The sequence below is a fragment of the Ambystoma mexicanum genome, chromosome 4p, assembly GCF_040938575.1.
Source record: "Ambystoma mexicanum isolate Mex_15411 chromosome 4p, UKY_AmexF1_1, whole genome shotgun sequence".
In the NCBI taxonomy this organism is placed as follows: Eukaryota; Metazoa; Chordata; class Amphibia; order Caudata; family Ambystomatidae; genus Ambystoma; species Ambystoma mexicanum.
Genome location: NC_090927.1, coordinates 808,500,562 through 808,527,015, shown reverse-complemented (window position 1 = coordinate 808,527,015; position 26,454 = coordinate 808,500,562). Strand labels below are relative to the sequence as shown.

The 26,454-nt window shown below is 48.0% G+C and overlaps 1 protein-coding gene across 1 annotated transcript in view; it reads right to left on the bottom strand.

Moving 5' to 3' along the window:
- Positions 1-26,454, bottom strand: part of ZNF292 (zinc finger protein 292) — a 1,156,963-nt gene that overhangs the window by 914,353 nt on the left and 216,156 nt on the right. Inside the window, exon 2 of the mRNA XM_069606362.1 lies at positions 22,131-22,285. Coding sequence (XP_069462463.1) covers positions 22,131-22,285 — 155 coding nt within the window. The remainder of the gene's footprint in view (positions 1-22,130; positions 22,286-26,454) is intronic.

Sequence of the window (26,454 nt, the reverse complement as noted above, 5' to 3'; positions counted from 1 at the left end):
ACTGAGACCACTGCATCTTGAGAGCCCACTGCAGAGATCTCATCCACAGCCTGGTCTCTAGCACCAGGAAAATGCAGGATGCCATGAGCCCGAGCAACCTCAAGAACTCGAAAGCCGGGAGACTCTGGGCACGTTGAAATTTGTCCACCATCTGCAGAATGTGATCAGCCTTCACCCTGGGAGGCGAACACTGCCCCAGGGATGTGTCAAGCACTGCTCCGATGTATTGGAGCCGCTGGGTAGGTGCAAATGGGACTTCTTTAAATTGAGGGAGTAGCCCAGCTTGTGCAGGGAGTGGCAGGCGACGGACAGATTATCCAGGGCTTGCTCGAGAGCGTGCGCCCTGATCAATCAAGCGTCCAGATAGGGGTAGACGTGAATCCCCCTTTCCTGAGATACGCTGCCACCACCACCATCAGCTTGGTGAAGACCCTCTGGGCAGAGGTCAATCCGAACGGCAGGACCCAAAACTGAAAATGCGATTCGCCAACAGCGAACCTCAGGTACTTCCTGTGCTTGGGATGAATCGGCACATGAAAGTAAGCATCCTTAAGGTCGAGAGACACCAACCAATCCCGAAGTTGAAGGGCCTGGGAGGACTTGAGAAAGAGTTACCATCCTGAACTTGTCCTTCCTGAGGAGCTTGTTCAACCAACGCAAGTCCATGATGGGTCTCAATCCCCAGTCCTTTTTCGGGATCAAACAATAAGGGGAATACCATCCCTTGTTCCTCTTCGCTACAGGCACCAGTTCTATGGCGCCTTTCTCTAGCAGAGATAGGATTTCCTGCGCAAGGAGCGGATCCGGACGCTTCAAAGAGAGCTTCACTAGTGGATTGTCGTGAGGCCTCTGCAGGAAGGTAAGACAGTAGCCATGGGCTATGATCTCCAGAACCCACACATCTGAAGTAATGGCTCGCCATTCTCCAAGATGCTGCACAAGTCTGCCCCCAACCGGCAAACTATGGTACATGGCCTCATGACTGAGCGGACGCGGCAGTGCCTGAGGGCAAAGAGGCAACTGCCCGAGCGGCTTTGGAACCTCGAATACCTTGCTTTCCACCTCTGGTACTCCTACGGTGGCCCCTTTGACTGGCAGCTCCTCTCGATCCACCAAAGGTACAGTATTACCGAAGGGAACCTCCCCTCGATTGCTGCCCCCTAGGACGAAAAGGCGGAGGTTGACGTACTGCAGGGCTCAAAGACTTCGCTGCAGCTTTGGAGGTCTGCAACCTCTCAAGACCTAGTCAGCCTTGCTGCCAAACAGATGGCATGTTGAGAAGCCGGGATTGCACATTCCGCAACCACGCAAACCTGCGGATCAGTGCTCGCAGCCATGAACCGGCTAACAGTCTGCTGTGTCCAAACCTGACTGAACGGATTCACACATGGCATCCTTGCCGTCTTGCACGAGGGCTAGAAAACAAGCCCGTTCTTACCCTTTGGGAATATGCTCAGCTGCCAAAGATACACAATTCCACAGAGTGGGAGTGAATCTTGCCAAGGCACAAACTGAATTGGCTGCCTTCAAAGCAATACCCCCCAGATGAAAATACCTTCTTCGCCCAACCATCAAAGCGCTTATCATTCATATTAGGAGGGATGGTAGGGTACGCAGCCTGCTTCGCGGGGGCCGTAGCGGCCTGCACCGAACTCTCCGGAGTAGGGTGCGTCGACAAGTAGCAGGGGTCATTACTGGCTGGCCGGTATTTTTTCGGAAGCGACTTATTCACTGCCGTGATACTCTCCAGAGCAGACCAAGACGCCGCCACCCTTCTTTGCAAAGCCATGTGAAATGGCAACAACGGGTCAGTGGACCTTGGTCGAGGATGTCCGTCAGATCCTCCTGATCAAAATCAACAGGTGGAGCAGACCACCCCAAGTATTCAATCACCCTTAACATGAGACGCATATAGGAGGATTCGGCATGCGTCCCAGGCTCAGGCCTGCCAAACTACACCTGGTGTCAAGACCACTGGAGTCATGCAAGGACTGACTGAGTTCCTCCATCTGACTGTGCCCCGACAAAAGGTCATCTGGGACATCAGGAGGCACAACCATTTCATCATCAGACCCTTCCTCCACCTCTGAAATATACTCCAAAGGTTGGAACAAATCCAATCTGGGAGGAGGAACAGTGTAGGGCTCAGAAACAGGCCTCACACACTTACTGAGAGACTTCCTCTGAGCTTCCACAGCCCTTGGGCGCACCTCTGGCAAATCCTCCACAACGGCGGCGAGGGCGCCGAGGGAATCGGCGTCGAACGAGGCACCGACAACTTCGAGGGCGGAGCCCCGAGAGTGTCCTTTGACGGACACTGCTCTGATGGCGTCAACGCCCGCCTCGAAGGCTTCACAGGTTCCGACGGTCTCCATGGCATAGACGACCGGGGCCTGGATCTGACTCGGCTATGCCGATCTTCTTTGACCGAGCGGGACCTCAACGGCTCCCGATGATCGCAGCACCCGCCTGAGCCCAAAAGCATGCGAGTGGTGGACCGAGCCCGTTCCCTTCCAGCTCCTTTCGAAAGCGCGGCTGGAACTGTGCCTTGCGATTCAAAAATCGCCATCTGCTGGCGGAATGCATCCCGTTCGGCCCGCGACAAAGACTTGGTGGGACAAGTCAACTGTCTGCCGGAGTCCTCCGACGAAGATGGGGGAAGGCGACAGATGACGGCGCTTCCTAGAATGCCTCGACGAGGCAGCGGAATGGCGGGAACCACTCCAAGACCCCCTGGACTTTGCCGGCACAGAGAGTCGCCCCTCGAGTCATCGGTCGACAGCCCAGCGGCCTTCGACACCCTACCTACCTTTCATTTCTTCTTACATTTCCTGCAAGGCCTTAGACGTCAGGGACTGGCAATAATCGCAGTGGTCGGTGGCGTGGCTTTCGCCGAGGCACCAGAGGCAGACGTTGTGCGGGTCCGTGATGGACATCTTCGAACTGCAGTCCTGACATTTTTTAAAGCCTAACTTCAGGGTAGTAGAAGACGACATCACTATCGAAGAGAAGAATCGAGCGTGCCAAGATTTCGAAGCAAACACATTTGCGGAAAAAACGGAACTGAGGCTATGGGTGCCGTGCATCCTATATATAACATCCGGTGACATCAACCCTCGACGTAGGCTCTCGAGGAACAACCTATCTACGTCATCGACGCAGGTCGCCTTTTGCAGAAAATGTTCCCAAGCACCACAGCTGTGGTCATTATCCGTCATAGATGTTGAATACATCGGAGGACACAATCCCCTCGAAATGTAGTTTGCTTCCCATGTGAAAATATTTGCTCTCTATTTGCATTTCTGAATTAATCGGCTGCATACTCCAACGTACTAAGCATTGGATCAAATGCATCTCGGGGAGCTGTAGATTTTTTATGCAGCCAGAAACTATTAATCAGGTTACTCACCGTAGTGACCACCTTACTCCTAGTCCATAGTCCCCTTTCCTCCATACTTATGGGACATCTCTCCGTCCTGTGGGACGGGACCGGAGCACTTTGACAAAGTGTCAAAAATGTTGCAAATATTTGTCCTTCCTCTTTCCACGCGGCCGTTACCCCGCCCACCTTGGCTCCGCCCCACGCATCACCCATCAGTCCTTTTCTATCGCCAGGTCAGAGACCTTTAAGCAATAATAGAGGAACCTTATTAGAGGGGACGGTGGGCGAATGGAGGAAAGGGGACTATGGACTAGGAGTAAGGTGGTCACTATGGTGGGTAACCTGGTTATACTCCTACGTTCCCACCCCTTTCCTCCATATTTATGGGAGATTCCCAAGAATTCCTCACAGGAACTAAGGGTTGATGGAAACACCTTACTGAAAAAGGTTCTTCAGCACAGCCTGGCCAAACTGATCAGATCTGGCGCTCAGGTCCAAGCAGTAATGCTTGCAAAATGCCGATGGGGAGGCCCAAGTAGCCACCTTTGCGATGGTCTCCCAGGGGACATATTTCTGAAAAGCAACTGCGGCTGCCTTGCCCCGCACCAAGTGTGCATGAACACCTTTAGGGGGTTGCAGCCCTTGGACAGTGCAAGACTCCGTAATACAGGCAGCGATCCATCTGGAGATAGTGACTTTTGGTAACCCACAGGGTAAGCAGGCTTCTAAGGTGACTAACAATTGAGAAGAGTTCCTAAATTCAGAAGTTCTATCTAGATAGAACTTAAGAGCCCTTCTGACATCCAAGCAGTGCAGAACCCTTTCCGCCTCTGAAGCAGGGTTCGGAAAGAAGACCGGTAGAGAGATTGATCGATTCAGATGGAAATCAGAGACCACCTTCGGCAGGAAAGAAGGGTTTGTCCGTAGAACCACCTTATCCTTGTGAAAAACCAAGAAGGGATGCTCCACAGAAAAAGTCTGGAGCTCACTCACACGCCTCGCTGAGGTAACGGCAACCAAAAAGGACACCTTCCAAGACAGGTGCTTGAGGCCCACCGTGGCCATAGGTTTGAAAGGTTTATGGCACAATGTCGTAAGGACCACATTCAAATCCCACGACAGGTGCGGATTACGAACCGGTGGAAAAAGGCGTGTTAAAGGATAGTCCCGGGACTTTTTTTTTTATTGTCCCTACGGTTCGGCCATGTGTTTTTAAGCATAAATCGGTAGATCGTAGAAAACTTTCCTATGGACCTTACCCGACTTTTCGTCCATTAACGCACTCGAAATCAGCCGCCATTTTCTGATAATCCTATCATTTCCCCCCATCGACCTGGCTCACCTGCTTTTGCGGCACTAAATCAAATCCCCCGCCCCTGAAACAGACTTTATCAAAACATTCATATTCCCCGCCTCTATCCGTGACGTGACTGTGCTGCGTAGGCAAACGCGCCCAGGCGTCTTCTACGCGACTCCACACAGAACCCGGAAACCAACACAGATCAACTCACAACACCCGCGCCACAATTCGGAATATGAAACTGTGGTTTAAAATCAAACCGCAAGATTGTAAATTTGGTAAAGTACATTTATTTGACATCAAATGTTTAGAGAATATTCAGCGATTTTCATTTTTATTTGCTCACGTTCCAAAAAGTTCGTTTTGAGGCACGCAATGTTCCTTTGCTATACACAGGGTCTTAGATCATCTCACAATACAGCGCCACAATTCAGAATATGAAACTGTGGTTTAAAAGCAAACGGCAAGATTGTACATTTGGCAAAGTACATTTATTGGACATCAAATGTTTAGAGAATATTCAGCGATTTGCATTTTTCTTTGCTCTCGATCCAAAATAGTTCGTCTTGAGGCAAGCGATGTTCGTGTGCAGTACACAGGGTGTTGGTTTACGATAAAATAAGCTCTTCGGTCGCACTGATAATCGCATGGCTGTTCCAACAACGAGGCACTAGGCCACCACAACGGTCTGTATGTTGCATCTAGCCGTTAGTACCGCGTAAGGGCATACTTGTACTTGGCGATCGTCCCATAAAATGGTCAGGGTGGTAACGTTGTTCACGCGGAGAAGCAACTGGAAGTTGAAAAAGCCATCCGCCGGTGTCTGGTACTCGTGACACATACAATAATGAAGGATGTACCTGTTTTAAAAACACAAAAAATGAAATTAGTCTCACCATCAGATCTTTATTAAAATTATTCATTTTATATATTAGGTCGGGAAATTATTTCATAGCTAGGACAGTGCAACTGGGTATTATACGTCAAGGGGGGGCTGTAGGATACTGAGACAGTCCCCCAGTGCAGGGGTTGACAGGGAGGCAGTGCAGGTGGAGAGTGGAAGGGCCCAGGACCGAGGTCGCAGACAGTGGACCAGTTGTAGCAGGGGAGAGGGAGAGAGAAAGCAGAAGCAAAGAGGAAGGTTTTGAGGTGCTTCCGTAAAAGGAGATGGTTCTCCTCAAGATAGTGCGCGGTACAAAACAATATGCCACATAGAACGAACAAGTACAACTTAACCCGTCTTTAAAGCTACTGTATAGTAATTAAATTGCGGTATAAACTCATCTAAAGAGTTACTTACATTATATTTGCATTTTCCATTGTGTCTGTGCGTAGGGCAGCCCCGAAATACCACTCCTTCTATGCCGACGTTATTTCTTCTAATGAACGAACATTAAATGGCTTTCGTTTCTGAAATTATATTCATTATCGTTTTACGTTATTGCCCCACACCCCCAAAAAGAAGACTTTCGGGATGGTCCCGGCCTGTCAAGGTCAAATAACAATAGAACCTTATACTGAGTCGTGGGCCATTCCGGCACCCGAGCAAAAAATCAAAGCAGCCGACCTTCACTTTGAACGAGCACACATTCCTAGTTAGCTACATTCAGTGTAAGGCCATCTCACAGGACTTGAAATTTACACTCCATCTTTGCATTTTGTCTGCGTGCATTTGCAGCCCCAGCGAACCATAAATACGGAGACATTCTATATTTTTTGAAAAATGATTTATATTACTGTTTGGTTTAATTTAATGCGCAAATGAACAAGGGTGGAGAGACACATTGCATGTACACTGAGCAATCACTTTTATTTACACAATACATAGCTACACATATTCAATGGGCCTGCGACATGAGGAGACTCGAGAGAACAGACAATCAAATTACAATCATTTAAACCGTGATGTGTATTTCTCAATGAGCTCTGCTTTAGGTGGACATGGAACAGAGGCAATGTTGGGTGGCAATGCAGTTGTCCCCTGCACAGGTTCGTTCACAACTCCATGTATGTGCCTATCTAGGACATCAACAATAAGTCTCTCAATAAACTCATATTGCATATCCTCAAACACTGGTTTGATCACCCATTGTTTACTTCTTTTAGTGAAGGCCTTATTGTAGCGAAGCGTCCCTAAAGTTCCGGTCGTCCTACTTTGTTGACGGCCAACATTATGGTTATGTGCCAAGACCGCTAGAAGAGTCCGATTTATCATGCCCTCCATGCCAAAATGCAATCGTTTTGGCCTGTACTTTAGGCACATATTGTGGAACACCTCCAAATCTCCTGTGTGGCAGAATTCCGTGAGTCCCCTCAAATCTCTTGTTATAGTTTTATCAAATACAATCTTTTCAATGGCTTTGTGAGTGGGTGATGAAGGAATCAACCACTTCTTCCGTGCCTCCTATATGGACAAATGGCCATGTTCACAATAGTGGAAATGTTGGTTTGTGGTCCAGCGGTGAACGTTGCTACAGTGTAGCATTACTGACCGCCATTTTTCCAGTAGAATTTCCAACGACCCTCCACATGTTTTTGAGCTCCACCAAAGATGGTTGCTGATTGACTTGGACCACTGTGAAATACCTTGCATATCTTTTTTTTACCTGCAGCCGACATTTTTTTATTGATTGTTTTTGCAAGATGCCAAACGTCAAATTGGTGATTTATATTTTTGTACTCTTCTCTCATTGTCTTGGCAATTGAAACGTGTCTGTCCGTGGCTATCAGGTCGATCACCATTCCCCGCGATTGTAGTTCTTGCAATGATGCTACAAAGCCAACTTTCTCCATGGCCACTGAGGATGTACTTTGCGACACCTGCACGACCACCGAACTCACAATTTTCTTACTTTCCATGTCCTGAAAGTGGTAGGTGCAGTACTTGGCTGAAAATCCTGGGCTGTCGCACTGTCCATCACCGGCTAGCCTGAACCGTTTGCCCGCAAATGTACTATCAATACACATTTTTTTCATTCTCCAAGCTTCGCTAATGGCTGGAAATAGATAATCGGTTTGGTATTTGTAGCACTGAGTTTTCGCAATGAAATGGATTCCCACAAACTGAAAGAAAGACTAACTTTTTAAAACTTGAACCACTAAAAAGTGCAGCCGCTGCACAAAGTAGATTGCCTGCTGGCAGTTGCCCCAGCATGGGTTGTGCAGACCATGAGAAAGGATGATATTTTGTACAGGTGGCATGTATTTTAAGGTTAGTGCCTCGAATTGCACGAGTCACATTAATCAATGGCTCCCCACATACTTCCCCACCAACCGAATGCCCACATTTCATCCGAATAATAATATCAATCGAACAACTATCGAATACAATGAATTTGGCCTCTTTCCTTATACTGTCACTCTGCATCCCAGCTGGTTCGGCCTGTAACGTTGAGGACATGTCACTCACATGAAAGGTAGAATCTCTGATATCGTCTTCCGCTATGTTCAGTGATATTGATGGTGTTTCATTGTCGTCCACTTCATTCTCTTCCATTGCAACATCTGTTCCTTCTCCGGCGATGGGTGAATAAAACAATTTCTTCAACTTTCTCGCGGTCTTAGTTTTTGCGGGTTTGGATTCTGTGAATTGATCTCCGACTGCATCCGAACTACCAGGAGGACATTCACTATCAATGGCTGGTGGTGGTATAGCTCCGTTGTCAATCACTTCATATTCTTCCCATTGGCACGATGCATCTCCAGTCTCAAGTCCCTGCCAAAAGGTTTGACAAGCAACATCTCTCGTTCGCTTCACTGTCTGTGTAGATCTAGTTCGTACACCCACTCGCAACTAGAGGACAGATTGGAAAAGGGATGTTCAGTTTAAACACAACTTACAGTATTAAACTATTAACATTGAAAAACAACATAATATAGTGACCAGGACACTAACCTTTTGCTTTCTTTCCTTTGAAACTTTCTTGCCTCGAACTTCAACATCAGGACGCTGTTGCTCCGACTCGTGTGTGCATGTCTCCACTTCCTCTTGCGCTGCAACGACTATATTTTCATGATAAGCACATCCATCACGCACTGACGCTCCATCGACTCCCTGAAACATAGAACTTTCATTAGTATGTATAATAATATTGAAAACACAAAATGTACTTGGGGACCAATACCCACGTACATCTCAATAGCAAAACACGAATGAACGCTTTGTGTAGAACATTCAAACGACAATTATTCACGCATTGTTGATCTAGTTAGATGGAACTGTCAAGATCCATACCTCGGGCTCCTCATAGACTTCCATTGATGATATTATTGAAGATGATGCTTCAGTAACTCCCTGAAACACAGTAATTGCATTAGTATGGTTTTCTATTTTGTTAAAAAGAACATAAACTTTGTGCAGGCGTCAACGGCTCATCTAAATAGACCTGCACAAATGATCAGTTGTCTAAAATAAATAATGGATATGTAAATATGATTCCATTTGCTCGATCGTTGGAAGTGTCACCACCCAGAGATCTGCATCAACTACTAGGGGTGATGTTCTTGTAGAAGAAGCTCCGTCATCTCCCTGAAACATAGTACTTGCGTTAATAAAGAAGAAAGTATAGCGGATGTAATCACGTCATATGATTTCGCTTGATCGAACTGTCAGTATCCATACCTCGAAATGCATAAGAACATCAAGGGACGATGTAACTGCGGTGCACACTTCTGCAAGCTGTTGCGCCGACCCGTAACTGCATGCTCCCCCTTCTTCTTGGACTAATGCTCCATCGACTCCCTGAAACATAGGACTTTCATTAGTAATGAACACAATATTGAAAAAAGAAGACACATAGGAGGGCGACGACAGAAGGACATATCAATGGCTAAAAACGAAAGAAACATTGTGTGTAACAATCACGCTACAAGAATGCAAGATCTGATGATCTCCATCGATGGAACTGTCCGGAAACGTACCTCGAGCATCTGAGTGACATCAACGGTTGTCAATACGTTGGACTCCTCAGCATCTGCCTGAAAGACAGTACTTGCATTATTTTGGATAACAATAATTATAACTGAAAACAAAGACTAGAGGACGAGTACAAGGGTGTACCATTAGGTAAAGTAATTACACGATAAATTAAAAATATTGATTTACATGCCTAAAACAAGTCAGTGGCAGAATAGCCAAGTAAGATTACCCGATAGGCGCTTGAAGTGGCTGATGACTGCAATAACGACACGGATGGAGAATCTTCCGCCTTCATATTGAGTGGATACATAAATGGGGAAATTATTGTTAGCTAATGCTACACACTACCGCAAGGCCGAGAGATAAATACGTAAACTTGACTCACCAGTGGAGGGATGTGGACGAATAGAGTGGGAATAGCGGTTGAGAGCAATTTTCGCCTCGCTCGCGGTGTGTTCTTCTTTATTAGCAATGATGTGGAGTACATGTCTGAGCTAAAGTGCCTGCTGCAGATGCGGTATCGATCACCCCTCTTGTCCGCAAAGACTTCTAGGACTCTACTTTCAAGCTCAGACGGTGGATATCCGCAATATCGGACCCATTCTCTTATCTGATCTATTGTCTTAGGGAAAACATGCATTATAGTACCTTCAGATTTATTATGGGTCTTCGAAGGGCAACCGCCAATGGAACAGGCAGGCATTGTGGAAAGTTCTGAAAAGTAAAGATCAACAATTCTCTATGAATACCAATGTAAACTCAGAACATGTGACTAGTTCCTTGCATGTACTGTCTTGAACGAAAAGAAATTGGACGCAAAATGATTATGGTACATGGCCTTACCTTGACGAACAAACAGTTAGATGCAGGGATCAGAGTAGTTTCTTGTCGTAGAACAGGGAGCAGTTCACAGGTTGCAAACTGACGAGTTTCCTCGAAGTGGTCACGGAAGTTCACAGACGAAGAGCAGATAACCAGCACCTTCACGGGTTGACTAGCAAAGCGCAAAGAAATATGAAGTGGGTTATAAAGAATTCGAAACAGGGGTGTGTTTGTGAATGAATGACGTGTATATGTCGTGGCATTATGCGGTTTGCAGGGGGCCGTCCAGCGTGAGGGGGGATGCTTGGCAGGAGACACGGGGTCTGGAGGTAGACATGGGAACAACAACCCATGCTCTATAGACCACTTTGAAGTGTACATGGTCTTTGGCACCTCTTGGCCTTTATCGCTCCCCGACAGCTCCACTTGCCAGCACAAGTACCCCGGTGCGAACTGCCTTTGATAGGGCGGGGGGTGGATTGGGGCGGTGGTCGTGCAGACAAGACACAGGAAGAACGTGAATGGAGACACACTTATGTGGATTTCAGGGGGGCGTCCAGCGTGAGGGGGGATGCTTGGCAGGAGACACGGGGTCTGGAGGTAGACATGGGAACAACAACCCATGCTCTATAGACCACTTTGAAATGTACATGGTCTTTGGCACCTCTTGGCCTTTATCGCTCCCTGACAGCTCCACTTGCCAGCACAAGTACCCCGGTGCGAACTGCCTTTGATAGGGTGGGGGGGTGGATTGGGGCGGTGGTCGTGCAGACAAGACACAGGAAGACTTGTGAATGGAGACACACTTATGTGGATTGCAGGGGGGCGTCCAGCGTGAGGGGGGATGCTTGGCAGGAGACACGGGGTCTGGAGGTAAACATGGGAACAACAACAACCCATGCTCTATAGACCACTTTGAAGTGTACATGGTCTTTGGCACCTCTTGGCCTTTATCGCTCCCTGACAGCTCCACTTGCCAGCGCAAGTACCCCGGTGCGAACTGCCTTTGATAGGGCGGGGGGTGGATTGGGGCGGTGGTCGTGCAGACAAGACTCGTTTGCCGCAGGGCCTCACCAAGGAGAGGCCATCTAACTGCATGTAAGAGGCAGGCTGCAGGATCTAGTACATGGAAGGCAGGGGGGTGAGTTTATAAATACCTCACCCTCCCAGGAGAATATATGGGTGCAGTTCACCCTGGAGACCCTGGATGCCTAGGCAGTTAGTCAGCAGCAGGCTGGCCTGTGGTGGCAAGGCTGCACGGGCCAGAGGGGGTCATCTCTGTACCCGGTGCCCAAAAGGATGATTTATTATGATCAACCATATTGATTATTTACCTATAACCATGTTATGTATCAATAAAATCCAACGGCCTTTTATTGCCAACGCTTGAACAAAGTGGTGTGGTAAGTATTTTTGGGGGAGGAGGCAAGGCCGGGAGGCTTGATGCCAACCCGCAAAATAACATATGTATGTCTGCTGAATATGGGTTCAACGGTTATGTGGATTGAAGGTGGGCGGCCAGCGTGAGGGAGGATGCTGGCCGGAGACATGTGGTGTGACAAGACAAGGCACAGGAAGACTATTCAATGGAGACACACTAGATTCATTTAAAAAATCAAAACAACCATTGTTAAAATATATGTTGGGTTTTATTTTAGATCTTAATTTCAATTGAACATAAATAATAAACATTACACATTGTAAAGTTCCGGTTGCAGCACATCCAGGGAAAATCCGCGGTATTGTCCACTGTCGCTGGGGAAATGTTGTCTAATGGCAAGTACCGCACAGGCAGGTATTACTCTCCGAACGCGGTGTCCAAGCCTCCCGTGAAGCCACCAAGTGAAGCAACGATAGGCTACCAGCCTGTACCACCTGTGAAAATGAAAGATGCAAACTGTATTAAAATGACAAAACGTTCTTATCACTGTCGATTCAGGTAAAAAATGTCATTCTGCTTTGAAAAAAATTTTATCTAGAAAATGCACAATATGGAACCAATTTACATGCATTCGAATGATATGTAGATGTAATTTTATATGTGGGAGACGACCATGAAATAGTAGTGGCATCACTGACATCACAACCAGAGTATACTTACTCGTTACTCGGATTACGCGGACGAACAGTGCCGCGAAGTTCGTGCATAAGCACCATCATCATCCTCAACACGGTCCGTGAGAGGCAGGCTTCCCTGAACTCTGGCAGCTCGGTGATGCATTGCGGACTTGGCTCGCCTTCCGAAATGTAGGCCAAGCACCCGGAATTTTCACGGCAGCAGCAGTTCTCCTCCTCAGTTGGCATTAGCTCGTACCGATTGCACGTGCACCAGGTGGAGACGCCGTCCATGCGACATGGTCCAGGCTCTTCATCCTTTGACTGGTCCTCCCAACTGCCGTCCGAATCCCCATCGTTTTCGCGTGCTTGCCTTTCCAGTAGTTCTTTCTCGGTGTACTCGGGCTCGTACATATACGGCATTATTGTAGCCATTGTGTGGGAAAGAAAGTAAAATAATTTACAGAGATGGTACAGGTGTTCACAAGGCCTAGAAGCGGCGAAGGTAGCTGACCAGAGCACAGAAACGAGTCACAGAATACTCAAAGTAACACAGAGAGAGTAATGGAATCGAAAATCTGCTGCTGTGTGTTGTGAAACGGTGTGTTTATACTTATTGAGGAAAGAGGCGTCCTGCCATTTCCATGGCGACACGTCATTAGCTGAGGCGCAGCGATTGTTGACACGAAACGTGCTTTGGCGTTGGGAAATGGGCGGTACGCGTCTGCTGATGTCAGGCTCAGGGGCGGGGGATATGATTTAGTGCCGCAAAAGCAGGTGAGCCAGGTCGATGGGGGGAAATGATAGGATTATCAGAAAATGGCGGCTGATTTCGAGTGCGTTAATGGACGAAAAGTCGGGTAAGGTCCATAGGAAAGTTTTCTACGATCTACCGATTTATGCTTAAAAACACATGGCCGAACCGTAGGGACAATAAAAAAAAAAGTCCCGGAACTATCCTTTAACCCTGCAAAATGTCTCTTAATCACTGGATTAGACAGAGTAAGAATATTGGTCCATAGATAGGCGGAGACCGCCGAAAGGTAAGCTCTGCATGACAGAACATGAACGCCCGACTCGGCTAAGTGGGTTACAGAGGGCAGTAGAGTGTCAATTGTAGTCGCACTAGGGTCCAGTTGTTTGCGTAAACACCAATGACAGAACCTGAGCCATTTGCTCCTATACTGAGCCCTAGTCAAAGGTTTTATGGCTGCCTGAATAATGCACATGTTATCCGCAGACAGGTCAAGATGTTCTAAAGACTTGAACTCTGGCACCATGCCGCCAAGTTGAACGATTGTGGGGATGGGTGCCACAGCTGTTGATCCCCCCCCCCCCAGGTGAAGAAGATCGGGAGTCAACGGTAACCTGATCGGTGGACACACGAACAAGTGTTGATGTTCTGAGAACCAAAACCTGGATGGCCACCACCGGGCTATGAGCAGGAGATAACAGCTCACCGTATTCTTCAGCTTGCAAATCGTCCAATGAATTAGAGGGAGAGGTGGAAAAGCATAGGCCCTCATGTTGTGCCAAGGAATCTCGAGAGCATCCCCAGAGAGGAGGCTCCCAGCCCGTTTCTGGAGGCGGACAGAGAAAGCTTCTTGTTTGCTGTTGTCGCAAAGAGGTCCACTTCTGGAGTGCCTCAACGCAGAAAAATCCCAGAGAGGATCTCTGCCTTCAACTCCCACTCGTAGCTGACCATTGTCCGGCGACTCAGGGCATCAGCCGTGACATTCAGCTGGCCCGGGACATGCACTGCAACTAGCCAAACACCATGACGAACCGCACACTCCCAAATCTGGACGGACAGGTCCACGAGAGGGGGAGACTTAGTGCCCCCTTGCTTGTTGAAGTAATACATTGACACCACATTGTCCGTGCGAACACAAACCACTTTGTTGGCAATGATTGGCCTGAACGCTTTGAGTGCTAGGAAAATCGCCAGAAGCTCCAGGTGATTTATGTGGAGGAGCTTGTCCTGAGGCGACCTAAGATCCGAGACCTGAAAAAGATCCAACGTCGCACCCCACCCTAGAAGGAAGGAGTCTGTCGTGACCATCACCATAGGGGCTGGTTCCAAAAACCCTGCCCCCATCGACAGGTTGCTGAGAGACGACCACCACTCCAAGTCCATTCTCATGGAATCCGGAATCATCATCAGCTTGGAGTCCGGATCCACAGCCTGACGCCAGGAACTCCAAAGGGCCATCTGAGTCAGCCTCATCTTGAGGCGAGGAAGAGCCAATACGCACAAGTCCACGAGGCCCAGAAGCACTGGAACCACCAGGCCGACATTCTCTCCGACTGCGCAAAAATCTGACACTTGGCCAACAGATCCACCATTCTGTCCCCGGTCAGGTACACTCTGCAGTCCATCGTGTTCCAGCGAAAACCCAGGAAAGTCCTGCAAGACCGTCATGGAAGATTTCCGCCAGTTCACTCATACCCCAAGATGGAACAGGAGCTGAAGGAGAGGCTGAAGATTGCACGCGGCTTTCAACGGGCAAGGGCTGCGTAAGAGCCAGTCGTCCAAATACGGAAACACATGAATACCCTGCAGACGAAGATAGGCCGCAATCACCGACATCTTCGTGAAGACACGCGGCGCAGAGCTGAGGCCAAAATGAAGCACTCGAAACTGAAAGTGCTCCTCTCCCACAGAGAAACCGAGATATCTCCTGTGTGGATTCCAGATCAGAATATGCATGTACGCATACTGAAGGTCCACCAGGCTGAGCCAGTCTCCCATCTGCAAGGAGGACCGTATCTGGCCGGGCGTGATCATATTGAATTTCTCTTGGGGTAGGAAAAGATTGAACTGGGAAAAGTCTAGGATGGTGCGCAGGCCAGCCTAGTTGGGTTTGGGCACCGTAAACAGCCGGGAGTAGAAGCCCTCCCCTCACTCCTCAAGGGGAACGGCTTCCACAGCTCAGAGGTCCAGAAGCTTCTGAACCTCGGCTTTCAGGGAGGACGACCCAGACTGCTGAAAAGGAGGGTTGAAGGGTGGGGTAGGGGGCTAAGGGTAAGCAGAAGCCCACCCGAGCGACTGACAAGACCACCTGTCCTCAGTGATTGTCTGCCACGCCTCCCAATGAGACGCAATGCGTCCTCCCACCGGGGTCTTGTGCGAGCACGGAGAACCCTCATTTGGCAGGTTTTTCGGTGGTGTTACCGCCGGAACCTGATCAGGCTGAGGAGCAGGAGAAAAACAGTCTGCTTTTGCACCCGGCGGTTATTACCCAAAGGGGTGTCCACTCTGCGAGATTTCCGGTCTAGAAACCCTCTGAAACCCGAGGAAGGCCAGCTTTGCGACAACGGTTTCTGGGTTCTAAAAGGAGTTTTGACCAGGACGGACAAGGACTTAGCTGTCTGGGTGCTGTCCTTTGTTTTAGTCAGCTCCACATCTGTTTTGGAATGGAAAAGCTCCTTACCGTCAAACGGCAGGTCCAACACCTTGCCTGCACCTCCTTTGAGAATTTGGTGGCATGCAACCACGCCTGCCTAGAAGTATCAACTCCCAGCATCAGGCCCCAAGCCGAAGTGTCGACGTGATGAGCCGCAGCCTTCAGCAGATCCTGGGACAAGACCCTGGCATCGGACAATCCTTCCTTAAAGTCGTCCAGCTTCTCGACCGGAATGAACTCCTCGAACGCCGACAGACCTTTCCACATCTTCATATTTGCCCCTCCTAACACCAATTCCGCATTGGCATGCCGGAGCTGCAGGGTCGAATTAGCAAAATCTTCCTCCCAAGGGAGTCGAGGAGCTTGTCCTCTTTCCCCAGGACCCGAGTAGCCGTCGTAGAAGAGGATGCTGTAGGCCTGGAATGTAAAGTGGCCGCGGCCACTACCTTGAAGGAGGGAGGCAGACAAGATGATAGGGCCACCTCTTCCGAAGAATGTAGCCTGTATCTCGCGTCAATTTTCTTATTGTCGAAAAGTCCAGAGTGTGGCTTTTCCCAGACTCTACGGACCTCGGCCCAGACGTCCTTCTGCAAGAACAGGCCGGTACGCTCCAAAGGAGACGAGGTGAACGCCCCCGAAAGCACACCCTCCTGCGGAGCGGGTGCCTCAGGCACTGGGACATCCAACAGGCACATCATGTCCAGTACTCGGTCGTGAACAACTCGAATAGAGCGGGGCTGGTCTTTGCTGTCCTGATCACCCTGCGGATCATCCGACAGGTCAGGGTCCTGCTGAACCGTGTCAGGCACATCTTGTCCACAGGGGACAACGGAGGCAAGGGCAGAAGGGTCGGGGGAGGCACCATAGGCAAGGGCGGTGCCGGCAGAACCTCCGGAGGCGGGGCTGGAGCCAGAGGCACTGGCGGGCATATCTCCCTAAAAAGACCCTTGAAATACTCCCTCATGGGGTCAGTACGCATGAGCACCTGTAATTTGCCGAAAAAGGCGTCCTCCGGAGAAAGCTTTGGAGCTGCCGGAGAAGGCCTCTCATGAGGGGAATAATTCCACGGACGCAGAGGAGAGGGTTGCCAAGCCGGCCCCTCCCCTGAAGTGTCCACATAAATCAAGGGCACCGAATCTACAGGCAGATTGTTATGCGGAAGAGGCATCCGAGCGTTCCAGTCGTAAACTGGACGAAACGGGTGCGCAAACTGAACCTTATGCTCACCTACAGAACCGCTCCCCACACCTGGGGCTGATGGCGTAGTTGTGGGAGAAGCACCCCAAAATGGCCACCGTGGTTGTGGCGGGAACGGCCGCCATTTTGCCGTCACCTGAGGGGAACTGCGGCACATGTGGAAGTGAGGCAGGGGTCCCAGTCGGTGGATCAGGGGTCTTCATTTTAGCCTTTATGCAAGGAACCTCGGCTGAGCTGGTACTATGCGGCCTGGACCTCGGCATTGCCGGTAAAGGAGGAACTTTGACTCCTTGCCCCCTCAACAGTTCTGGTGTCGCCACAAGAGCGGGAACGGTGAGAAACAGCTTTCATCAATAAGGCCTTCTCAGGCCTCTGAGAAATATTGGTTTCCTTAGCATCTGTACGAGGGACCTCGGACTCGGGTCCGGTAACAGCCTTACTTGCGCGGGCCTCGAAAATGCGTTCAGTAACCCCAAGCCCCACCAAGGCCTCGGGGCGCACCCCAGTACTTTTGAGGGAAGCTGACAAAGGCCTCAGAGTGAACTCCGGTACCCCACGATTCAGTAGAGCTAGGTCTACAAGCAGCCCCCACAGGAGGGGGCCTCAGAGGGTACTCCGGTATCCACAGGCCCCTTACGGAGACCCTCGGAGAAAACTCTGGTACAATTATTAGGCCCAGAAGGCACCTCGAGGCAGGCCCCGGTGCTAGAGCGGTTGACGCTCCTCCCGGCATGGGTAGAACCCGGGAAGGTTTCTCCCGGCCGGGGTGCTCTGAAAAGTAAAGAACTTACCGGGCGTTTCTTCTTTTCGTCTATGAAAGATTGGAAATGCGAAGGATGAGTATGTCGAAACACCTCCTCCCACCGCTCTAACCGACGTTGAAGTGCCCGGACCGAAAGGAAATCACAATAAAAACAGGAGTCTCAAAGGTGATCCGGACCCAAACCCTCTCAACAAACAGGATGGGGATCCGCCCTCGCAAAGCGTCGATGACAGGATGAACAATCTGGAAAGTCTAGTTTAAATGACAGACTATTAGGCGATCGCTAGCGAGAGCCAGAGGAGGAGGAGGAGGAAAAAGGAAGAATTCTGCCGCGGATGCTAAGTGCAACCAGTCCCGAACGAGCGGAGAAAAGGACTGATGGGCGATGCAGAGCCAAGGTGGGCGGGCTTACGGCCGTGTGCTGTGTCCCGCGCGTGCAAAGAGAGGAAGGACAGACATTTTTGCAACATTTTTTATGCTTTTTCAAAGTGCTCCGTTCCTGTCCCACAGGACTGAGCAATGTCCCGTAAGTATGGAGGAAAGGGGACGGGACGTAGGAGTAAAAGCATTTACTCATATATTGCCTGTTTTACGAAGAGGCTAGGATTGTTGAGTTGGGAGCAACCATAGTAAGAAACAAGAGTCTAGCAAGAGAATTTCTATGGTCCAAATGTATGTCGAGCCCGAACAATTCTTTCATGTTTGCATTGGGCCGGTTGTTAGCAAAAATTGAAGCAGACTTGATGAACTTACTGCCCTCTAGTTATGACCAGACAAGGCTTAAACTAAGAATTATGTGGTTAACAATAGGTGCATTGGTTATCGTATTAAGGAAATATTAAGATCTCTAAAAGTGGTGTTGCTTTGTAAAATACTAAGGGCTGAAAGTGATTTTTTTTTCCCCCCCGATTACTGGACGCTGAGAATCATGGTTAACATACAGCACAAATCTCGTTTTGTTGGACTCAACATGTTGAATGAGTTATTGGAATGTAGTAAGAACGGGGTCAAAATCGTGGTAATGAGCAACAGGGAAGGGAATTTTCAACCTTTTGCATCACATGGATAATTGACATTTTGAGAAAGACTTAAGGGTGATGACTCCCATGTTGAATGTTTAAGGGCAATTGGTTGATTTTGCGATTTGTTTTTAACGTGTTATGTCCTAGGAAGTATATGAAATATATATGGTAATGATATATGAGGTGACATATGTTTAAAAAAAAGAAATTGTTGCCGTTTTAAGTGTGTCATATGTAGTCTATGTTTTAAGTTTGTTCATATAATTTTAAAATTGAAATCACAGTGAATTTTGTATGACATATGTACAAACTTTTTTTTAAAACTAAAATACACACAAAAAAAATTCTGGGGCGATATGCACAAGTCAGACCTCGGTCGATTCCCACGGGTGTCTTTTCAGAAATGGATGGGGTTCCCGTTTTCCTTGGTGGCTGCAACAACTCAAGCCCAAATCTGTGGGTTGTCCACAAAACCAAACCCTGTCTTCCTCATGGCATTTGATGTACCAGTGGTTTGGCCTTCTCCCTTTGCACCAGGGCGGTGCACCCCCACGTGAGTTGCTATTTTCGTTGGGACACCTGGGGGAATGTGGAAAGGTAGGACATTTGTTGTTTACTTTTGGTTTTCATACATTTGCTACTGCACTTTGTTATACAACCCTTTCACACAACCCTACCATTTCCCAATTGTGACCTACATTTAGTCGCTGCTTTAGGAACTGTACACTTGTAACCTGCACAAGTCACCTACCCTTCAAAAGATCTGCCTGTGCCCTTTAAAAAAATATATGCTTGCCATTCCTCACCACGTTTGTTTTCCTCATTTAAACATGCTAATAAGTCAGTCTATTTAGGCCGTCAGCATAATAATCCTGTGTACTATTGCTCAGTTTTTGGCTTGTGGTATTGCTTGTTTTGTGAAACATTACGAAAAATGTGCGATTACCTACCTGGAAGAGTCGGGGAATGTAGTGGGGCATTGCTTTTCTCAATATTCACAGAAGCCATTACTTTACAGGTACAACCATTTCCAGCACATACCTTTTTAATCTGAACAAAGGGGACCGGAGGCTCGGAGTCTATGTTCCAAAACTGTGGAATAGCCTCCCAAGAGCTATTCGAGAATATCAATCACTCATGGCTTTCCAAAAGGCTGTAAAGACAACTTTTTTATTAAAAGTAACATCGAAGTCTAATCTCTTATGTGTGAAACTGCTGAAATGATAACATCCATAGATCGATGATTATTGCTATCTGATACATCTGCGCCAATAAACGATCAATTTCGTCAGAAGCGCGTTTAGAAATAAATCATAAATCAAATTTCATTTTCCCATGTATGCCTTTCTATCTTCCCATACAGCTTTCCTACCCTAGTTTTTCATTCCGTCCACGCATCTCCTATTGGGATAAAAAGGGGTACAATCGCCTCTCACAAAACTGATAACCATATAAAAATATTTTTGTTTTTGTTTCCACGCAACCTGTTCTTGAAAGCCTGGAAAATGGCGAATTCTGCACAGCAAACCATTTGTTCCTAGCTCTTAGAAGGAAAAACGCAGGCTTCTTTGTACATCATTTAATTGAAATTTATTGAAAGAAAAAAAAAAAAATGCGCTCCTTTTTGGTTATTTTCTCTCATCCGCCTACATCAAACTAGAATTTGGCCGAGATATCACATGTAACAAAAGGAATAGTACAAAAATGTCGCCCTCGTTTGTGCGCCCCTGCATTTACTGCGACTGTGGGGGCGCACAAAAGGAGGGCGACATTTACTGCGCCCAAGCAGAGCGGGGGTGTCCCCCACTCTGCTTGGGCGCCGTGTCAGGGGTTGTGGGGGGGTGTCCCCCGCTTACCATTTTGGTAAGCGGGGACACTAAAGAAAAAAAAAAGGAAAAGCACCCTGCGGCGTCAGCTCTATCCCACGTTAGTGGGAGGAGCTGATGCCGCAGGGATATCAGGGTGCAGGCGGCACACAGAAGTGTGCCGCCATGAACGGTAAATTGGGAGGTTTGGGGGTGGGGGTAGGAAGGGAAAGTCAGGCCTGGGAAGCGGGCACAGTGATCTATATAATCACTGCGCCGCGCCGTAACTGGCGTCAGCATTTCGGCCTTCGCAGTTATGGGCGGCACAGTGATGACATAGATCCAACAAAAATGTTACAAGGGATTGAATAGCGACAAACCAAAATCACCAAAAAGGGGCTTGGCACGGGGGTGGAGGGGCACATTGGCAGTTAAGGGGTTTAAAAAGCACATGTACTTTAAAAAAGAAAGATGACTGAAGAAAAGATAAAGTGACTTGTATAAATTAAATGGGTTATATATTTTTTTAATAGGAAGGAGATGTATTTTGAGAGTGGAAAAGGATTAAGAATGCTTGATTGTACTCTAAACCAAAAGTAGTTTCACAAAGGCATTGAAAAGTCACAGGGAGAAGATGGAACCCTGAGGGAATCCTCTGGTAAATTCAAAAGCTAATGATCTGAACCCATGGGAATCCACAGAGGTTTCACTTGGGCGAATCGCCCTAGAATTTATTACTCACAAGCCCCGGCCTCAAGAAAGGTGTTACATATATCTGCAATGACTGGGGCCAAGGTACTGATAAGACTTATGAAGGTTGATAGGCGCGTGAAGCATTGTTCACCCCATGCTTTCATGCGGCTTAAAAGTTTTGCATGGTGGATGGAGTGGATTTCTTCTTTCAACAGAGAAGGATTTCGGATTTAAGTTGAGTCTCAGTATTAGATCGAGGACTTATCTGCTTCTGGAAGCCCGCTGTTAGTTACAAATGTCACTCATCTGCATAGGCCTGAGGCAGGAGGTTACTTTAGTACAGCTTTATTCCACTTCACATAAGTTACTGTCATTGCTTAAGCCTTGTAAGTACTTACAAGGGAAAACCCACTGGCCACCTCACATTCAGCACCCTCCAACTGACGCACTACATAGAGCACTCATTCCAACATTCTATCTCCAATTCAAAATTCAAAATGCCAATAGAGCCAATAGAGCAAGAAGCATAGGACAAACATCCACAGCCAAATTATCTGCTGTACATTGGAAAGGATGAGGGTAGGGGGTAGCAGAGGAAATCAGATTTTCTCTGGCTCAGAGCGCCCAAGCTCAGAAAATGTTGGTTACCGTACCACCACACAGCTCATTTTCCTAGCTTAGGTATTGTAAGTAGATGTGAACATTATGAAGAAGCATATCGACTAGATATTTACTAAGGTATATATATATATATGTATATACTTACAGTGCAAGCCTCTCAAGCACAACAGGTACATTTTCACAGTCTGCAGTAAGGTACAGCCGTGCTTTTGAGTAACTCTGGATAGCATCTGTGTACACTTCTAGCAGCGGCAAATGATCTTCAGAAGACTTCCACTTCTCTGCATACTCTAGAAGGGTCTGTTCACAAAAACAAAACACAAATACAATCTATGAATAACTTAAAAACAAATCAGTCAAAAGGAATTCAGCTGCACGGTAACTGCAGTGCCCACTCAGTTCCCATCTACCTAGTTTATAAGCATGTCTGGGACCAAACAGGAGTTTCGGAAGCCGGATCAAAAACGTAGCTACTGATTACTGAACTTGGTCCGTTTGTGGCGATTCTTGGGCAGATGCAAGAGCTATGTCATTAGTCAACATGAGTTAAGCAACTAATTCAGTTGAAGGAAATGTATACTTTCAAAGCATGTTAGGAATGCTTTATTTTGAGGCAGTAGCCAATAGAGTGCAATCTTTTTATACCCCATTATAAATGACCAATAGGTCAAATTTCTTCCATTAGCAAAAGTCTCCAAAGTAAGCCATGGCAAATCTCTTCTGATCGGGTAATACCATAAAGTCTGCATTAGGGCATTGCTGACCGAGCCTTCCAAAAATGCCATAATCCTCGACTCCTTCACCACAGACTAAAAGACACGATTGATTAATTTTCCCACTTTAGGGAGAGGGAGCGATAAGTGCATGCATTTCATACACCCTCAGTGCCTGCAGGGTTCTAAAAGATTGGGAGAACAGAGTTAAAGGGAAACATTTCATCCTAAGTGAAAGACAGGGTTACAAACAAAAGATTGACCAGACTCTTTATAGGTATTCAGGCTTCACTTACAGGAAGAAATAAGAAGCATAGGGGACAGGTCCCAATAGAAAAAGGAGGACATCACAGATATGATGAAAAATATGTACACTATGAAAGGGTTACAAATGAAACAAACTTTCAAATAAGTGCTTGAGTTGCAATACACCAGAATGACTAGAATATGTATATGAAAAGTGAAAGGCCTTAGTCTCAAATCAGATCCTTCCCCCTACTAAACTAAATTATGACCTGTACATGATGTTAACCCTCATACATATAAGATAAAGGCAGGAACGAAAAGAGGAACCCTAGACCTCTATAATGTAATACTTCAATCATATGCTGAGCCCAAAATGCCAATGTATGGACAGTCACTAATTCCCCCAATCTCTAGTACACAGTAGGATAGTAAACACAGGTGGACCATATAATAATGTTGTATCGAGAGGGAGTGAAGGGTCAAAAACATGCTACAAAAGGGCCATCAAAGGTTGGATTACAATTACTCATAAGATCAGACCTGCATGCTCTCAATCTACTCTTAGAAACATTTACATACAGTAACCCAACAGTTCAATGGAAAGAGTGTAGTGCAGCCATTTATTACTTTAAATTTCGTAATAAATCGGGAGAGAAACGTTAAAAATCCAATATAGGATGTTTAACTCCAGGGACCTAAAGGGACCACAGAAAATGCCAGTTCAGGAAGTACCTTTCTAGTCACCCTTAGGAGGAGTATAACTTTCCCTGTAGAAATTCTATAAGGTTACTCACCGTAGTGACCACCTTATTCCTAGTCCATAGTCCCCTTTTCTACATACTTAAGGAACATTCCTCTGTCCTGAGGGACAGGACCGGAGCACTTTGTAAAAAGCATCTCATTTTTCAAAAATGTGTCCTTTTTACGCGGGGTGTCACACACAGCCGTAACCCCCGCCCTCCATAGCTCCGCCCAGCGCATCACCCATCAGTCCTTTTCTATCATCAGGTCAGAGACCTTCGAGCAATAATAGAGGAACCTTATTAGAGGGGACGGCGGGCGTATGGAGGAAAGGGGACTAGGAGTAAGGTGGTCACTACGGTGAGTAACCTTATAATACTCCTACGTCCCGTCCCCTTTCCTCCATACTTATGGGAGATTCCCAAGCACTCCTCACAGAAATTACAGGTGGATGGAAAACTCCTTACTGGAAAATATTTTTGAGCACAGCCTGGCCAAACTGGGCATCAGACCTGGAGCTCAGATCCAAACAGTAGCGTTTACAAAAGGCCGATGGGGAGGCCCAGGTAGCCGCTTTCGCAATGGTCTCCTAGGGCACATACTTTTGAAAGGCAACAGCAGCTGCCTTGCCCCATACCAGGTGTGCGTGAACCCCTTTTGGAGGTTGAAGACTTCGAACCGCGCAAGACTCCATAATACAGGCAGCGATCCATCTGGAGATAGTTTACTGCAGATTACCGAAGGTCACCAGGAGCTGGGAAGAACTCCTAATTTCAGATGTTCTGTCCAGATAGAACTTAAGAGCTCTAACATCCAAGCAATGCAAAACCCTGTCGGCCTCTGAGGCTGGATCTGGAAAAAAAGACAGGCAAAGAGATTGACTGATTGTTACGCTCACCTGATCTCCGCAGGGGCGTTTGGGCACAGTTGGGGCCCTCCCTGGAGTTGGCTCCCTGGATCCAGTTCTACCTTCAACTGCTGTAGGGTGGACTGCTCTGGTCGCTGGCAAAGTCCTATTTAGTAAAGATGAGATCTCTGTCCTGCTTCTCTTCGGCAGGGCCGCTGGAGATAGACCTAGTTACTTCACTGGCCTGTATATGCGATGGCCCAGACCGGCTGCGACAAATCCCCTTTGAGTTAAGTGTTTGTAATAATGATTATTGTTCGTAATTTTTTGCAATGTCTTTTCCAACAGTTCTGGCTTGTGATTCTAATAATGTCTTTCCTTTTCCCCCCAATTGACGTGAAGATGGCTCTGCAGAGTCACGGTGTCGGGAACGAGCCTGCACGGTGCCATAAGGGTGATGGAGTAGCCCCACTGGCGCGTAAATTGGGTCTTTAGATAAAACGTAAGGCTTAGGTATTGCGCGGCCAAGCGTTTAGTGTTTATGCAGTTTCTAACCTTGTGCGTTACTTCTCTTGCAGGGATAATCTGGCGTCCACTGGTGGAGAGCGGCGGTCCGAAAACCTGTCAGCGGCTGGTAGATGGAAGATCCCTGAAGTTCCTAGACGAGAAGGGGACTCCCGCGTAGGCGCGCTCGGACAGGTGAGGACGAGACGAGCTGCAGGCGATGGATTTGCAGGAACGGGTAAGGTGCGCACTGCGTTCAGAGCAATGGTATGGCTGGATTCAGAGGCGATGCGTGCAATGGTATGGCTGGATTCAGGCAAGGTGCGTGCCGTGCTGTGAGTGATGATCTGGCTGGATTCAGGTAAGATGCGCGCGTTACAGATGTCCAGGCCCAGCGTGCAGAGCTGGAAGCAGGTAAGGGCTGCAGACAGTGGCGAGCATTACGGTGCCCAGGGCAGATTAACGCAAAGCCTCTACATGCGGGTGGGGCTGGCTTAAATAGCCTGGCTCCAGCCACTCCCCTTTAGCCCCGCCTTGTAGCCCCACCTCACCACTCCCATAGACTCCTGCATGTGCCTGCCAATGTCTTCTAATGGCCACGTCCGGCCCGAGTGCACGTGCCTTGGATTCAAAGTGTGCAGAGCACACTTTATGAGCCTGGAGGCCAAAGGCGCCAGGACAGGGTCCATTTAGACCCTTTAGAGGATGAAAGTGTTGGCCCTGATTTGGTGGCCATGACACTGATTCAGATGAAAATCCGAGACCACTTTTGGAAGGAAAGAAGGATTCGTCCTCTGGACAACCTTATCCTTATGAAAAACCAGAAAGGGACGCTCCGACAAGGCCTGGAGCTCACCCACACGTCTAGCCGAAGTCACAGCGACCAAGAAGGACACTTACCACGAAAGGTACTTAAGGTCTACAGTAGCCATTGGCTCAAAGGGCTTATGGCACAAGGCCCCAAGAACTACGTTCAGATCCCACGTCGGATGCGGTTTGCGAACAGGAGGGTAAAGACGCACGAGACCCACAAAGTGCCTTTTAACCACTGGATTTGACAGCGAAAAAGAGCACTGGTCCATGGATAGGTATGCAGCAAAAACCGAAAGATAAATCCTGCCTGACAAGACATGAATGCCCGATTCTGCTAGATGAGAGACGAAGGACAGCACCGCGTCGATCGTAGCTCCTCTGGGGACCAGCTGTCTGGCTAAGCACCAGTGGCAGAACCGAAGCCATTGGGATCTCGTTGAGGGCTTCCTGGCTGCCTGAATAAGACGAATGTTATCAGCGGACAAGTTGAGGTGTTCTAACGATCTGAACTCGGGCACCATGCCGCCAAGCGGAAAGATTGTGGGGAGGGGTGCCACAGCTGCCGATCTCTCTGGTGAAGCAGGTCGGGAACCAACAGAAGGCTG